The 18,732-nt window shown below is 36.2% G+C and overlaps 1 protein-coding gene across 1 annotated transcript; it reads right to left on the bottom strand.

Moving 5' to 3' along the window:
- Positions 1 to 235: 235 nt before the first annotated feature.
- LOC113066304 (gastrula zinc finger protein XlCGF57.1-like) lies at positions 236 to 18,212 on the bottom strand. Its single transcript, XM_026238181.1, has 3 exons — positions 18,165 to 18,212; positions 13,578 to 13,685; positions 236 to 1,655 (listed from the first exon to the last, which is right to left on the bottom strand). Exons 2-3 carry the CDS (start codon positions 13,663 to 13,665, stop codon positions 337 to 339), a joined length of 1,407 nt encoding a protein of 468 aa, XP_026093966.1. The 5' UTR covers positions 13,666 to 13,685; positions 18,165 to 18,212; the 3' UTR covers positions 236 to 336.
- Positions 18,213 to 18,732: the final 520 nt, after the last annotated feature.

The raw sequence follows: 18,732 nt of genomic DNA, 5'->3' as shown, positions 1-18,732 counted from the left end.
CGAATATTTATGTAATTCTCAAAACTTTTGGCCAGGACTGTACAGATACTCCCAAAAATACTTAAGTATGGTACTTAAGTATTTTACTTCAATATATTACACCACTTCTTGTTATACCCCCCTGTTAATCTTTTAATTACATTATAGCTGTGGTGTGAATGTAGCCTAGATTTCACACAGAATCTTTTCTTGCAATATTCTTTAACCAAAGACACAAGCAGAGTCTACCATTTGCTGACTTTTCACATGAATGTTTATTTGGTTTTCTTACATTGACCGCAATTAAATAGTTTTCCAGAAAGAATGCACAAATGATTGTAGAAATTGCTCCTTTTTCTAAAACTCTTGTAATTTGGAAAACTGCAATTTCTTTCCAGAATGTGTTTTCAAATGACGTTTCATGCTGCCTTGACTTCTGAAACTCTTCTCACACTGAGGACACTTGTAAGGTCTCTCTCCAGTGTGAATCATCATGTGAGACTTTAGGGTTCTTTTAGCACTGAAACTGTTTCCACACTGTTCACAGGTGAAAGGCTTCTCTCCAGTGTGAGTTCTCAAGTGATCTTTGAGGTGTCCTCCTTTTGAGCAACTCTTTCCACAGTGATGGCACATGAAAGGTTTTTCTCCAGTGTGAATTTTAACATGATCCTGAAGGTGATTTGTGTCTGTGAAACTCCTTTCACACTGATGACATTTAAAACTCCTCTCTCTTGAATGAATACTGATGTGATAGTTAAGGTTGTCTTTGTATCTGAAACTCCTGCCGCACTGATCACATGTGAATGGATTCTCTCCAGTGTGACTTCTTATGTGAACCTGTAGGTTTCTTTTAAGGGTGAAACTCCTTCCACACTGAGGGCAGGTGAACGGCTTCTCTCCAGTGTGAAGTCTAATGTGACCAATAAGGAAACTTTTCTGTGTAAAACTCCTTCCACACTGAACACATATGAAAGGCCTCTCTCCGGTGTGAATCCTCATGTGAATCTTAAGGTGTCCTTTACGTGTGAAACTCTTCCCACACAGTTTGCAGGTGTAAGGTCTCTCTCCAGTGTGAACTCTCATGTGGGCTTTAAGGAATTTTTTCTCAGTAAAAGTCTTTTCACACTGAGGACATATTAATGACTTCTTTTCAGTGTGAGTTTTCATGTGAGTCTTAAAATATCCTTTTAATGAGAAACTCTTCCCACACAGTTTGCAGGTGCAAGGTTTCTCTCCCGTGTGACGTTTTATGTGGGCATTAAGGTAATGTTTTTGTGTGAAACTCTTTCCACACAGTTTACAGGTGTATGGTTTCTCTCCAGTGTGATTTCTCATGTGGACATTAAAGAGTTGTTTCCGTGTAAAACTCTTTCCACACTGAGGGCATATTAACGGTTTCTTTTCAGTGTGAAATTTCATGTGCATTGTAAGGCTTCCTTTCTGATTGAAAATTTGTCCACACTGTTGGCAGGTGAAAGGTTTCTCTCCAGTGTGAATTCTCATGCTGGAATGAAAGTTTGTACTTTGTGGTTTTTGAGCTTTTTTTGTTGAGAAACTGATTTCAGTTTGTGAGGAACTAATCGATTCTTCTTCAGTTTTGAAATCACGTTTTTCATATTGATATTTCTCTTGAATTTTATTCAGTTCTTGATTCTCCTCTTTAAGTGCCATCAGGTCTGCAGTGAAAAGAGACAAATAAAAGTTAATAGTTTGTACTTAAACATCATCAGTATTCCCATTATATTTGAATTTAAAAGGCATAATTTCAGTTAGGGGGAAAAAGCTTTTGGCTTTTCTCCTGAGGCCACAGGCAACATTTTCTCAAAACAATAAAATAATGAAATTCATGTTTAACTAAGTTAAGCTTAATTAGAAACAAAACCGCATCAGGCATGTACGTATAGTCAGGGGTGTACATAAGTGGTCCGCATGCGCGACCAAAATAAAAATGCATTATATAAATATGTTCTGACAGCGCATTTGCGTACCGACATGGTTGACCACTCTTAATACACAATTACCATTTTAGATCACAAACTGTAGTATATAAGTTTTATTTTTAACCTGAATGTATAAATCTAGGCTATGCCATGCCATTTTCAAAGCACAATGCAAAACTGTGACATTCATCCACTGATGCTCTTTAATCAGCAGCAGCGCTAAATCCGAAAGCACGTATACTTACTTGCCGACAACCTTCCAAAATAAAAGCCTGCTGATTTTAAGTTTGAATATGATGAAAACGCTTTTATTTATTTATTTTTAGATGCTTTTATCCAAATTGACTTAAAATTGGGGAATACTTAAAGCAGTTCTTCTTAAAGAGGTAAACAAAGAAAGTAGTAGTAAATATTAGCATTTTATTTTTAAGTTTACTATAAAATAAATGTATTTGTATTTAATACTAGGACTGCCTTTTATTTTTTATAATATTATCACACACTATTATTTAGTTTATTTACTATTATTTTAAAAAATTGCAGTAATATTATAACTATTATTAATTTATTTTTTTATAGTTATATTTATTGGGTCACGCTATATGCAGTGTGAGGACCAAACCAAATCTCCAGGTTCTCTTATGAGAACCAGACTGAAAAAATGATGTGCACCCCTGCGTATAGTTAGCCAGCACCCCCCATTATTGGACTCACAGCTGAAAGTGCTCTACCTAACTTATAATTGTAACAGTTTCCTACTTCAGTGTGTTACAAACATAATTTTGGTGTCTTTGGAAAGAAGACTCTTTGGGCTTTACTTTATATCAACCAGATTTGATAATGCTCAAAAATATTTAAAGTTATAGACACTGTAGTGCCTTGAATTTTTTTTTTTACCACACTTAAATATTTTTTAATTTGATATAAAAATACATGAAATGAGTCCTGGAGCAATCTAGAAAAGTAATGGGTTGAAAGCCACATGTCTCATGAGTTTCTATTTCAAATCTGAATAAGATATCATGAAAAATGAGACTCCTGCAAATATTTTTCTGAGATTATTTCTAACCCCCCCCCCCCCCACCCCCCAAATATAAGAAAATATATTTCCCAATAGTATTGAAGGCTTCTACAAACTATTTAGTCAGTAAACATACCACTGCATAGTTTTTTCAATTATAAAACACTAGACAGAAACTTAGACATCATATAAAGGGATTTATTTGAGCACTAGAAAAAATAAATAAATAAAAACTTTGTTTGGCAGTTACAGAAAATCCTGAGATTGCTAGAAATGCACAATTTACAATGAACTACAATGCAAATATGTGCTGATGGCCACTTATACAGATGTTAATAACACAAATGTGCCATAGAGTAAATAATCCTCTCTCTCTATTCATATAGATGCATTCACTTTGATAGCCGTGATCATGCAGTAATAGCGAGCTGATTTGGGCTCATTTGCACTCAAACAGATGGCTTTGTTGGACTAAACCTGCTTCATAAGATGTCGCTCAGTGGACCCTTACCTTTTTAACTAAACCGGGATTTACAGCTGTGGATGTGTTTATGACTCTTTATTACGACTGATCTGGTATGTACAGAGTTTCTATTGCTCATGTTTGTATGTGTACTGCTTACACAAATGTAGCAAATACAGTCTTTATATGCTTTCCATTGAAAAACAGCGATCTGTCATCGATGCTTGAGGCTTAGATCTTTATAATGATACATAGATTAAATGAAACGGGACAAATTTAATCTTCACAATCTATTCATAAATCACATTCATAATGAATTCATAATTCATAATCTGACATGTGCAAGTTGAGTGGCTTTCAGGACGAGGGCGTCCAGCCCATTTGCGACGCACTCTGTTCTAATAGCATATACACATCCCAGAGTGAGAAGCTCCAGTCCGCCATTACTGTTCTCTTGCTGTAGCTGCTGGAGATACAGACGGCGCCAAAGAGCCATTAAAAGTGTAGTGTTTTGGGATGCACCAACAAACATAGGAGTCTCCATTGACCACAGAGGACACGGTGATTAACTTTAATTTTTGAAGGAAATATCTTGAAAAAATAGCTTCTGGAAGAGGGATCAATACCAACGCTTTGTGCGCAAATGTCCAGGCTCCGTACAAAGTAACCATCACGCATTATATTTTGTTTTCCAAAAGAGCTTCTTGGCTCTCTGTAAGGCTAATGTTGGTAAAGCTATCTTTGTCTCTACCTGTTTTCATTGGTGCTGTCTTCATGTGCTACCAGAATGATCGTGAATAGGAATGCGATAGTTAAAAATTGCATTTGGCATAAATGTGACATTGACACCTTAATTTTTGTCATTAGATGTAGAGAAGGCTTTCGATCAAGTGGAGTGGCCATATTAATTTTATAGTTTGGAAAGGTTATTTTTGTTCGTTATCTGAAGATGTCTGTTTGTAATTGGGAACACCTGTCTGCATATATTTGATCTGTTTGCTAACTAGCAAAGGGGCGTCATGGTTCATGGGTTCACTGCTTATTTCCTGATGCCTGACCTCCCGTCTCCGGGTTAGAGTTACTGTTCCGCCATCTTCAGTGTGGTTGCGTTCCCCCGGACTACCCCATCACTAAGCCAGACATGATCTTCCTCGATCTACTTATTGTCTGTTGAGACTCTGAATACAACCTTGATTGTACTGCAATCGAATCCAACCTCTTTTTTTGTGTTGAGACGGCGGGAGGGGGTTGTTTCTTGCTTTTGCATGTATAGGGACAAGTGGCAGGTGTCCTTGGTTTGGAACTTCTACACCCCCAGATCCTCACTATTTTCCTTCAGTTCATGGCAATGTATGTTTAATCCAATTTTAATCCAATTTCTGTTATGTCTTACCCTAGTCAAGTCATTTTTATTTTTAAAGCACATTTAACCAGTGTTGCACCAAAGTGCTATACATTTAAAACAAGGCAGATTTAAAACTGGTCAGCGAAGGAGCAAGCCTCACATTAATAGGCAGGCTATTCCAGAGTCTGGGAGCTGTGGCAGCGAATGCCCGACCAACTTTTGTTTTGTAGTGACAATGAGGAAAAGAGACTGATTACCGATCTCAGAGCCCTTTGAGGAGAGTATGGAATCATAGATCGCAGATGTATTTTGGTGCTTCGCCAGACAAAGCCTTGAATACAAGAACAACAATTTTTAATTAATAGAATCTTAGTTTCATTTTATTTCGACTTCCAATAATTATGAAAACAATGCTGCATTCTGTTTCGTCATTTAAAGTGTGGTGACTTTCCTTGCATGTTTGATCTGAGATGCAACAGACAAGTATACACTATGCACTTAAATTGGGAAATACAGTCCCAAATGTCAAAATGCCCTTCTTGGTGAATTTTCACTTAAATGCAGTCAGTTATGTCTTAAGTTGGAAAAGTTTGAAAAGTAATCGAACTGAGCAATTCAAACTTTTGGAGTACTTCAGGACATCATTCAACTTAGCATTATTGAGGGTAGGGAATAAAAATGTAGTCTATACTTAAAAAAAAAAAAAAAAAAGTTTTAAACACAATCCCTATTCCTATCACCAACTTGCTGTTTACAAAGCTAACAAAGTTGCCATTCATATACATACATGGTTATGTTTCCATTCAAAGTTACGAAATAAACTTGTAATTTAATAATTGGAAATATTGAATTTGAAATAAAGTACTGTTTCCACCCAGGGAGTTAAAAAGAACAAAATTGTCACTTATTAACTTGCTAAATTTCAGGAAGAAAAACTAAACTTGCTGCAGTAGGAGAAGGCACTATATTTAAAAATTTAACTTAAAAGGTCATGTTTTTTTTTTTTGAAGCTTTGATTGTGTTTACAGTGTGCAATATAACGCGTTCATGTTCCGCATGTAAAAAAAAAAAAAAAAACAGTATTTTTTCACACTAGTCACTTATCTGTATACCACCGTTTTAACTGTCATAAAAACGGGCTGATGACTTCCTTGTTCTATGAAGTCCCTCCTTCAGAAATACGTAACGAGTTCTGATTGTGCCAGTGGTTCCTGTGTTGCACGCGGCCCTCCTGGAAACGTGATTGGGCTAGTTTTTGAGTAGTTTTGAGAAGCAAATGGGCAGGATTTGTTTTGAAAACCTGGCAATCCTGATCTGAACGCACGTGCTGGAGATGTACTTATAATCACAGAACGCTTTTACTAACGAGATGCGCATGAAAATCACATTTGATTTTTTTTGCACAGCCCTAACATCTAGTTCACAAAGCTAAACAGCATTGCCCTTCGTGTAATAAGTTACAGAAACTGTTATGCGCACCAACTTAAATAATAAAATACACTTACCGGTTGTGGTCCATAAACAACACCTTCTCCAGACAAAGAGGGAACTGCTCCATCTTTCAAGAATAATCTCTGTGCGAATCCGGCATTAACCTGATTGAGATTGAGGAAGCTGTCCTCAGCAAAATGTGCTGCGCATAGTTTTACATGTGGATTATAATTTGCGGGAACCGAGTTAAACATAAATTGTAACCATTGATCTCCAAATACAGCGTCCCTGGGAAGCCCAAACAAAGGTGATTGGACTCTGAGATGAAAATAACAGCGTTTTGACGACATGGCGACAAACGCACTCTTCAAACGCAACTCTTCCTCCTCCGTGCGAGCGCAACAAGACCCCGCCCCCTTTTTTGTGTATTGTTGTGTATTGTAAAGAGCTTCAGAGCACACAGGTGAAACGCTGTCAGGTTATCATATTTTCAGAGTCCGCTGTTTGGGAACAGTTCTTGGGAGAAAATTATATCAAAGCCCTTTGACGACTTTGCTCAAGCATATTAGAATGACAAAACTAGCATTTCAGATGCTGTGCAATGAGACCGGTCCATTGGTTTGTCCAGTTTTATGCTGTCGCATCACAAAGTCACATGTATTTTTTAATGCACATTAAGGAATTTATTCAGTAAAAGTGTTTACATCAAAGTTTATGTGCATGTTTTCATACTGGATGAAAAATGTATCCTGCTCAAGTGAGCACATAATTTTATACACATTTTTTATTTATTTATAATAACCAGTAACACATCTATAAAGGTGGAGGGTTTCAGAGGAACTCAGAAAGTGTGCTGCAAAATGCTCAAGTGGAAGCAAACCAGGCATTTAAATGTAAAGCAGCAAGCTCATTGGCTGCATACGCAACATGAACCAATCAGTTTGCGATAAGTTATTTAACATAGTTTAGAAACCATCAGCCTGGGCCATCCAGAGTTTCATGAAGGAACTAAGCATTTATTTAAATTGACTTTTTTATTATTTATAGCATACCATTACAGTTTTATACATTTTGTTTACTTAAAATGCAGATGCCAAGAAATTCATATTATAAATTGCATTAAGTTAGAAGTGTTCAGTTGGTCTGGTTAATTTTAACGTATCACCTTCAATACACAGTTTGTTCCTCACATTTACACTGTCTCTCTCAATGTGAAGATCCCACACATGTGCGGTTAAATGATTTAAGGAAAAGAAAACACTCATCCTAGATCAACTTCTTAAGGTGATGGTGTTAGAACATGTGAAAATCACAGTAGATTAGGAATGCACGATATATCGGCCACCATATCGGCATCGGCCGATAAATGTAAAGTTTTCGTTATCGAACTGATAAGATTATTTGGCTGGTATCGTAGAGTCAATAAATAATAAATTATTTCCTGCAGAAACACTTCAGATGAGCACTGTTCACCATGATGGTTTTTAATTTCTTGAAATGTTATTGGAAACAGTTTAAAAATGGAAATACAGTGAACTGAAACATGTGCAAGGCAAGTCTGTCATATTATTAGATTATTAGCTACTGTTAATTATTGTAACGCAATCTGTGTTTCGCCCATGTTCTAGTGCATTGTTAAGGAATGAGCGCATCCACAACGGATCCACACGACTAGCACAGTTGAGTTTGCTTGGGAATTTACAGTTTTTTTGTGCAATTGTACGTTTTAATAGAGTTTATTTTATTTTACAAGTGTAATCAGAATCAGAATGAGCTTTATTGCCAGGTATGTTTACACATACGAGGAATTTGTTTTCGTGACAGAAGCTCCGCAGTACAACATAATGACAGCGACAGAACAAAAAACACAATAAAAGAATAAAAAATACAAACAATACAAAAAAAAAAGATAAGTAGGTAAGGAATGACAATATAAAAATTGACAATGTATGGCAGGTATATTACAATGAGCAGTTATGTATGTACAGGTATATTATGTGCAAAAATTTTAAGTGTACACTAAGTATGTGCGTTAGATAAATAAGTGTATGTGTATGTAAATATAAATAGTGTAGTGTGTTCTACATTTATTATCAATTGTTCATAGATGGATTGCTTGAGGGAAGAAACTGGTCCTGTGTCTGGTCGTTCTGGTGCTCAGTGCTCTGTAGCGTCGACCAGATGGCAACAGTTCAAAGAGGGAGTGTGCAGGATGTGAGGGGTCCAGAGTGATTTTAACAGCCCTTTTGCTCACTCTGGATAAGTACAGTTCTTGAATAGATGGGAGGGTTCAATGATTCTCTCAGCAGTCCGGACTACCCTCTGTAGTCTTCTGAGGTCAGAATGCATCCACTGCATCCATAAGAGTGCATCCACAACAGAAGTTACACATTCTGATTAGCACGTAACTTAGTTCGAGTTCACATGTGCATTTGATCTTTTTGTACGTATACAAGTTGTAATATTATATTTATCTTATGTAAATATCTGAATATATGATGCACTTCAGTTTACCGATGTTCATTCCGCTCTTCAGCTTCAAGAACTATAAACTGTCACCTAGATATCTGATTGGGCAGAGAGGGACACGAGAGGGAAAAAAACCCTTGCAAATAAGTTCACATAGCCATTCAATATCCATTATTTGCTGATTATTACTGATGAACTGATCAAAAAGTAGCCTACTGTTCAGATGCGTTTTACTATAGTGTAGTAATATAGTAATAATTTAGTACTTTCTCCTGTTTTATTGATGGTTTCCTCTTTTCTGATAATTTGGAATGAGGATAAAACACACACACACAAAAACATGCAAATAAGTTCAAACATCAATTCAATATCTAGTATTTCCTGAGTATTATGAAATTCGAGATGGCCGCCCCCTGATGATGTCATAATATGCAAATTAGACGAGTATATTTGCACCCCACATAAGCTTTAGATCATGCCCAACATTTCTAATTGACAGTAGATCTCTAGCTTAAAGCCTTTTAAAGCCACAAGCTTTTGAAATCTTAATGTCAAACTACAAGATTTTTTCCAGTTGAGTGCAAGTGTGCTCATTATACCACGGTGTCAGACTATTTAATCCATTGTCAGACCTTAAGCTTTTTTTAAGCGTAGAGGAGCGTCCATATCTAAAAATATTAAAAGAGATTTTTCTGAGCTATTTGATATGCTGAGGAATTGAGATGTCAGAAAGATTTCTTACATTGCAGTCTTTTGCAACAGAAGTGATGGTTCTACCATCTTTGTAACAAGGAGTTGAATTTAGATATATGAAGTACACACAAGACTAGACAATAATCTGAGATATAATCTTACAAAGTTACGAAAATAATGACACATGACGCAGATGACATAGAATAGCATACATAGCATGTGCTATTTACGTTCAATGGAAATTCAATGAGACAAAATGATGAATAACATTTTTTTTTCATACAAAAAGTTTTGGTTGAACCCCTGATGTCATGTGGATAATTTTACAGAAATCCTTGCTATGTTTTTCTGGACCTTGATCGTGGTAATCACCTTGCTGTCTATGGGAGGTTCAGATAGCCCGCAGATATCAAAATCACCAAAAATATCTTAATTTGTGTTGCTAAGATTAATGTAGGTATTACAGGTTAACAACGACCCGAGTGTGAGTAATTATTGACAATTATTTTTCTTTTTTTGTAAACTAACCATTTAAAGGCAGTTTAGCCATAATTATTGGCTTATTCTTGGTCAATTAACTTTAATATCACTGAAGAACTGAAATAATGTATATACAGTATATCTTTAAAAAAAGAAGGTCAAATAGCCTCTGTTACACTATTTTAGCCATATATAATTGTAACAATACAATTACTAACAACTGTAATAATTACTAGCGGTGTCAATCAGCTCCCTTGTTCAGTAGTTGTGGCACTAATCAGTGAGTCAGCCATTTTAAGGACTGTCTCAAATCGCGAAATCCTTCCATCAAATGTGATGTTATTTCCTTCCTAAGGGAGCATAGTGATTGTCGCTGCTGCCTAGGTTTTGCGTGCATTGTGGGATTTTTCAGGGAGTGAACATCCCAATGCACTGCAAAACCTAGGGAACAGCGACACTCACTATGCTCCCTTAGGAAGAAAATAACATCACATTTCTGAAGCGCAAAATATAAATGACACAATCCAACTCAATAAATATTATGACAAGCAATAGAAGATTTGAAAACACAGACCTTTTTTTTATATAAATATTTCAACAAACACACATTGCCACGCAGTAATTGAACATCTAATTAGCATTTAAAATTAATATTCGGCTGAATCTCATAAGAACTTGTAACAGAACGATGTGTTTAATGAGAATAAATAAATAAATATAAAAAAGAGATTGGTTCTGTCTGTTGTTTATTAAATTCAGTGATGATGTTCTCCTATGTTGTCCATGTTGTACGTAATCATGTCACTGGAATTCGAGTGATCACTGTCCCAACATGCAGTAAGTCAGGAAACTTACCAGTACCCAATTTCATGTACACGATCTACTGATTCAAGAGCTCGGGAACTGATTAAGACGCATCCTAGCTTGTTGTTCAATTAATCTAATAGATGGTGAATCACATAAGTATATTTACAAAACTACAAAAAATAAAATATATGTCTTTTTAAGTTGTAAATGGCTAAAAACTGTTTACTGTACATTCGGTTATATTCGGTTAAATATTGATTGTTTTTTTTCAGGTTAAAACCATAGACTGTATAAAAACATGGATCCTGTAGACTCCTGAAGATTGTTTTTGAAGCACAAAGTGTGCAGAGAGGGCCATCGCCATCTTGGCAGCGCATCACCATGCGACTCTCCCGGGCAATCGAAAATGGCCAAAAAGGTGGGGAGCTGGTTGCTGAAGCCACGCCCACATACATGTCACTCAAGTGGTCACGCCCTTAATTATTCAGAACTTTAAGGCTTAATATAATTTAAACAGATGAGTTATACAAAAAAATTCACCCCCATCAGAGTTGTGATGAAGGGCAAAATTAGCTATATAGAACAAATTATTATATTTTTTTTTCTGGTGTAAAGTTGGGCGTTTTTACATGGACAGTCTATGAAACTGACTCCCTTATGCAGCCAGCCTCAAGCGGCCGATCGGTGAATTACAGTTTTAGTCACTTCTTGTTTGGCTTCACAAGAGAGAGCAAGAGGATGGCGCTTGGTTAAAACAGTAAAGTGAAGAGAGGGATGATCAAGCTCATTTGTCTGTACTGACGGATGTACTGCTACTTCCTCTAGTCAAAAATCTGGCTGTTATATTAGACAGCAACTTGTATTTTGATAATCATATTTTCCATGTTACAAAAACTGCATCCTTCCATCTTAGAAACCAAGCTACGAAACATGTTATCTGTTTCTGATGCAGAAAAGCTAGTTCATGCATTCATGACCTCTAGACTGGACTATTGTAATGCACTTCTAGGTGGTTGTCCTGCTTCTTCAATAAACAAGCTTCAGGTAGTCCAAAATGCAGCAGCTAGAGTCCTTACCAGGTCAAGAAAATATGATCATATTACCCCAATTTTACAGTCTCTGCACTGGCTACCTATTAAGTTCCGTATCAGTTACAAATTATCATTACTTACCTATAAGGCCCTAAATGGTTTAGCTCCAGCGTACCTAACTAGCCTTCTACCACGTTACAACCCATCACGCACCCTAAGGTCACAAAACGCTGGACTTTTGGTCGTTCCTAGGATAGCGAAGTCCACTAAAGGAGGTAGAGCTTTTTCATATTTGGCTCCCAAACTCTGGAATAGCCTTCCTGATAATGTTCGGGGTTAATAATAAATTTATCTCAATTATTGTAATTTCATAATTGAAGACCAAAATAAAAACAGTTTTTCAATTAATTGCACAGCCCTAAATGTGATCTTAAAATGTCTTCTCATTATTCAAAATGATGATGCTAAAAAATAAATTAAAAAAAAAGAGCAAAGTGTACTGTGTAATCTTTGTTGCATGTTTAATGGTAATGGTTCATGTGATCTCAACCAAAGTCCTTGTAAGATAAGTTATGTCACTCTGTGGCCATTTTTGAAGAGCCTGTCGGGCATACAAGTCCAACTCCCATCTCTTTGGATGGGGAAACATCAAATTCTCCAAAAGTGTTCACTAAGCTTGCAATTAAATTTCAGATTTGAAATCACCAAACGTGCATTTTTAATTGCACATCTCAACCGGGAGCTTCTAACAGCAGCTGCAGTGATGCACTGACTTTACCGATTAGCGATTGGCTCCTTCTTTCAGTAGATGAATCCTGCAACTGAGTGGGCATAATGAGCGCTACATTTTTACCCATTGAAAACTATACGAGTGACATGTCTTGGGCATTCTATAATCTCGGTCTCAATATGTCTGTCCACACAATGTACGGTTGCCACTTGTCCCTTAAAATATGGAATAGTCTTGGTAAAATGATGCATTCTCAAATGTATCAAATCAATACGGGACACGATTTGTGAGCGTGAATGCATTTTGGCATCCGTTCAACGATGGAGCCTCTAGTGGAGTGCACACCATTAAAGCCCTTTCACGCAGTTTGCAGAAAAGCATTTGAGTTGCACACGGTGAATAGTCTGACTTAAAGGTACAGTTCACCCAAATTTGTTTGTCATTTTTTACACTCCTACAAGTTGTTCCATACTTGTAATTATTTATTTATTCAGTTGAACTCAAAAAAGATACTTTGAAGAATGTGGGTAACCAAACAATTTCTGGTCCCCAATGACTCAATGATAGTATTTTATTAGTTACTGATTACCAGAAGTGGTTTAGTTACCCTCATTCTTCAAAGTATCTTTTTTGTGTTCAACTGAAGAAAGAATGTTATGCAGATTTAAAACAACCTGGGTAACCATACCTTTAAAGAGACATTGAGCTATTGTTTTACTAAAACAGACTGTTACTATAACATTACATACATTATCAGAGCTTGGTAAACAATTCTTATATTTATACATTATTAGACAGATGAATCAATAGATTTTAAATAGTGTTAGACCATATTTATTAATCATAAATGTATAACCATGTGTCATATAAAATTTAGCATTTTAGATATCTTCCTGTTCAAACACACCTGATTCAACTCATCAGCTCATTAGTTAATACACCAAGACCTCAAATGTGTGTGCCAGATAAGAGACACCAAAAATGTATAGTGTTGGGGGATCTCCAGGACTAGGATTGGGAACCACTGGCCTAGATGAAGTTGGCAACGCTAACACGATGCAACCCGCTCCATATCAAATAGAACATTTTAAATAACAAAACTCTACAAAAATATCATTCCTTTCTGTAGAGTTGGGCATTTTAATCAGGATCAAATGAGTGAGTTCAGCTTTGAGAATGAAAACCAACCTGTTTGTGTCTCAGTATCTTCTTGTTTGACTCTGAATGTTTCTTCAATCTTCACGTCTTCACTCTCCTCTTTAATAAACGCCGTCATTATAAAAGTGCCCCATGGATCTGTAAGAGATGGATCACAGATTCCTCAAGTTATCAATAACACAAATCTTCTGTCTTATATAATCAAGTGTGAAGTGATCTCAATATCCCCGATTAACTACACAACATTTGTGATATGTAATGGCCGTCAATGGTGTTGCAGTTTATCAGTCCAAAAGAAGTGAAATAAAGAGCATCCATCCATAATAAAAAAAGTCCCCAACAAATGTGTCCTGAAGCGAATCAAGGCGTTTTTGTATGAGCAATATCCACCTTCAAAACAATCACTTTAATCTAGCTTGCACCAACAGTTTTACACGGAAACAGCTCCAGGAGGATGGCGTAAAATGTCTGCGTTGCGCATTCACAGGTGAGTCTCATGAAAATCAACGTTTGTTAATGGGATCAAAAGGAAGCAAATTTTCTTTACTTACAGTAAGCAAAAGAAAACTAGTCTCCCCTTGGCTTATATCGAAATCATCCGACATTCTTGACAAATCGTCATTGTGTATTTCTAAATCATGATCATTGATTTGTTTTGATCTCTCCACTGCACTTTTGCGTTCGGCAATTCTGAGCAGCGAATGCACAACGCTGACCTCATTCATCATTCCCCCAGAGCTGCTTCCTTGTACAACAGTTAGTGCAAGCTAGATTAAAGGGATTATTACATTATTTTTCTTACAAAAATGCCTCAGGAGTCCTGGAGGCCTTTGTTCAGCCTCTGTCTGTATCAGGAAAGGCAGCAACAGACACAACTGTTTGGAGCCTGTGGCCCATGTGAAAAGCGCCAATAACAGATACCAAGTCCCAAGTCTGCAGCTTGTGAAGCAGCAACAAATATGACCACATTCTCAGCCTCCAGCATGTGAGGAGAGATACTAAGTTTACAGTCTCCGTCCAGCTAGACAACAACAGATGCAGCACATACGGAGTCTCCATCCTAGAGAGACAAAGCAGATCGATCAAGTTCCGAGTCTCTAGCCCAGAGAAGCAGAAGACACAGAGATCTGCCACAAGGTTATACCAGACACGAATAGTGTGTCTGGCGCGAGTGATTTCAGTGTGAAGTCATTGCAAAGATGCGAATAGACAACCTGCAGTGCGTTTCACGCGAGTTGGAAAATCTGAACTTTGGCGAAATTTCGCACCGCATTAACCAATAAGGAGCTTGCTCTAGTAGTGACGTGATTATGACGTAGCGAGCAGAGGGAAAATCCAAAACAACAATGGAGGACAAAGTCATCATCGCTGTATGTGGATACCCGGAGCTGTATGATACTTCTTCATACTTATATAGAAACAGAAATAACAAAGGATCTTGCTTGGAAGAAAGTGAGTGAGAAGGTCGGACAATCTGGTAAGTAGTAAAAAATGCTTTTTACTCAATTTGAGCTATATACACATATTGAATTGAGCGCCGTCTCTACGCTCAGAGGATGAGCTCTTCCTCTTGAGTCTGGTCCCTTCCCTGCAGAGGTTGCCGCCTCAGACGAAATAATTCGTCAAATTTCAAATACATAAATTAATTTATGAAAGCAGTTCTGCTTAATCTGAAACAATTGGAGCCTAAATATACGTTTTTAAAAAGAGGCAGCAGTCTCTGCAGGGAATGAACCAGACTTTCTCTCCTTTCTTCTCTCCTTCACTCTTCCCTCTTCCAAGCAAGATCCTTTTTATCCCTGCATGTCAATAGTTGTAATGTTCTTTGTATATAATATCTATATAGTTATTTGATTTTATTTATTTTCTATAAATGTTCTATGTAATGACCAAAGGTTTTGGTGTGTTATTTTGTGCACGACATAGTAAATCATAATTTGTATTTGTTTAAAATATAATTTACATGTTAAAACTAGAATACTTATGACAAACATTTGTACATTCATTCTAATTATATCCGATTGAAAAATCAACTCACAATAGTATGGTAAAAAATATAGTTATTTGTGATTAGACCAGTGAAGTGATTTAGTGTGAGAATGCAGCAATGAGACAGGGATTCAAGATTGAAAGATTAATTTACAATATATAAGAAAATTCCACATGCCACTCTTCTTCCAATCAAGAACCTTTTTATTCCTGCATGTAGTTATATATATAAACTGAATAAAGACCAAAGATTAGATTTACCCCAAACAAATATTGTATGTTTAACCACTAAAGCGCCATCAGAGCCAGCGGCACACATCAGAAGGTCTAGCCGAGGAGAGGCTGCTCTCGGTGGATACATGAGGACTGAGCTCCCGCTGATCGCATGTAGCACACAGTCTCCGAGATCGACGAAACACATTTTAAATAGGCGCTGTCTTTATAAATAAACCACAGATTTGAGTTTAAAACTACATTATCGCCTGAAATACTTTTAAAACTACATTTCATGACACGTTAACAGTAATATTTTAAAATTATCCAAATAAAGCAGCATTGTAATTTCAACCACCATTTTTAACTCAACTGGCAGAAGCCCCTCCCATGACGCGAATCCACGTCTGTTGTGAACTTAATTTCACGTGCGAATGAACTCAAAATGTTCAAGCGTCAAACTACGCGCAAATAGTGCCATTTATTCGTGCAAGTCATGTCTGGTATGAACGCACAGTAACAAGTCTCAATTAGCTATTTTTATGTTACTTACCATATTTATGAAGTTATCGAGATTGTTGGAACATGCTTAAGTTTATTGAGATTTTATATTAATTTCATTTTATCTATGGCCCAATCATTAATACAATTAATGTAAAGTGGATAAGACACATGCCTTTGGTCTGAGAGACCCGGGTTCGAATCCACTGTGAGATACCAATGTGTCCCTGAGCAAGACATTTAACCCCTAGTTGCTCCAGAGGCGTGCGACCTCTGACATATATAGCAATTGTAAGTCGATTTGGATAAAAGCGTCAGCTAAATGAATAAATAATTCATTCCGATGTAAACATTTATGGATTTTTACAATTTCATCAGGTGATATTTGAGATTATTTAATGCTAACTCTAAAGCTAACACCAACAGGCTAGTCAAACATGAGATATTACAGGGACAGGGGGAAAATGTCATTTCCACAACCGTCATTTCCACATCTCCTCCATGGAAGTGATAAAGACAGGTTGGTTTGGCAAGGACATTGTCTGTAATTAAAAGCAAAGTAGTTTGCCTATAATACTAAAAATATAGTGTAAACACAAACTTTACATACAATGTCATAGAGAATGTTTTAAAATGAGATATTTTATTGTTTACAACTAAATCTGACATAGTCTCTCTGTTGTTCTTTAAGATGGCACCCAAAAGTCCAGACTATTCTGGGAAAGACTTAAATCTGATTCAATGAAATATTCTGAGTTCCTAAGGAAAGACAGAGAAAGATGTTGAACACTTGTCCCTTGGGTTCACCATCTGTGAGTGAACCTTGGCCCATTTACACTGCTCTGGATCAGGGAGTGGTGAAACGTTTCACATTTTCACACAAATTATCATTTTGATTCTTTATAAAGACATGAGGGTGAATGTGTTTATGATATTGTTTTTGTTTCAAATAATCTGTGACACATGGAACGGTTCTCTTTTTTATTACTACTGCTGTTAGGCCAGTTGTTCTATCCCTGTTTGAAATAAAAATAATAATAAACTTACAACTAGAATTTGAGATTAATTGTGTCCTACACATTGAGGTCATGAATCATTCTTGCATTTCCATCATTTATAATTCTACTACAGGTTTTATATCTGAAATGTTATTTTCACCATAAAACGTCTTTCCCTGGTCATTTTCACAACCACAAATATATTTTGGTAAAACATAAAAAAAAAAACAAAGTTAAGGAAATGATGGTGGTGGTGTTGATTATTTAGCAGTTAAAGGTGAAGTATATTTATATAAGTTGAAAAATATCAGATTTGAAAATGTCAGAAATATGAATGAAAGGTTTCAGTGACTTAGTGTTCAGAAAGTTTTTTGGTGTTAACTTTGTAAAATCTTAACAGTTGCATTTCAGAGAAATAAATCAATTTATAATTTGGAAAGATGCAAGTGTGATGTGTAACCCAATATATTTATAACTACAAATATTTCAACATTTTTGGTTGAAAACACGTTTTTGTCAGGTCCAAAAAGTATCATAGTTTAAGAACCACCCAATTATCCATGGTATTTATTTTAACAGCTCTGTTTTTAATAATATGCACTAATATAACAGATAAGATAGAATCTGGTAAAATGCCATTAACTAAACCCAGTAAAACAAATAGCGAGTAAAGTATATAACTTTAGATGTTAAGATGATATCTTATCCATACCACATTATTTTTGGCATCATAACTGCATCTTAAACTTCTTGACGAGAAACATTCACAACCTCCTCATTATCAATGTCATTATAGTATGTAAACTGGACGCAGCAAAAGTTGTTTACGTTCAGCACGCGCACGCTTTTTACAAAACGTGAATAAACGTAGTTGTGTTGATTTAAACACTTTAAACATTTGATGAAAAGTGCTCACCTTTCTTCAGAATCACAGACGCAGGAGCGCAGCGCAGCCTTATGACGTCACAACGCCACACCAAAATAAAAGTCTTTTCATGAATTAAAAAAAACATAAATCCCGTAAAACAAGGACTTTAAAACAAAACTTACAAAAAAATAAAATAAAAATCAAATGTTGCTTATTATTCCAAATATAATCATAAAGAATTAGTTTTATTTCCTTAATCCACCTGTCGGGTACCACTAATGAATACTGTAAATACATTAATTAATAAAAAAGACTGAAACAAAAGACCACCCTGTGTCTTTGGGAAAGTGATAGAGCTTTCTGTTTCCATTGGCTGAAACAGCCAACATACTTAATTTCACAACAGTTATGTAATTAGTGAAAGGTTGAGAGACAATGCACCTGTTCCTATAATCCTAGCAGAGCACTCATACCTAACTTCTTGAGTAGTACCACACATTGTTTACATTTGTCTAACTTGCTCGATTGAACTTGATACTGGAAGGATGCAAAGGATGTTAATGCTTTACAACAGCTAACAATTTTTTGTTTGTGAAAGACAAAAAAAGGATGTCTG

Source organism: Carassius auratus, chromosome 4 (assembly GCF_003368295.1).
Source record: "Carassius auratus strain Wakin chromosome 4, ASM336829v1, whole genome shotgun sequence".
Classification (NCBI taxonomy): domain Eukaryota; kingdom Metazoa; phylum Chordata; class Actinopteri; order Cypriniformes; family Cyprinidae; genus Carassius; species Carassius auratus.
The sequence above is the reverse complement of the archived record's forward strand: the minus strand, read 5'-3'. Positions and strand labels throughout refer to the sequence as shown.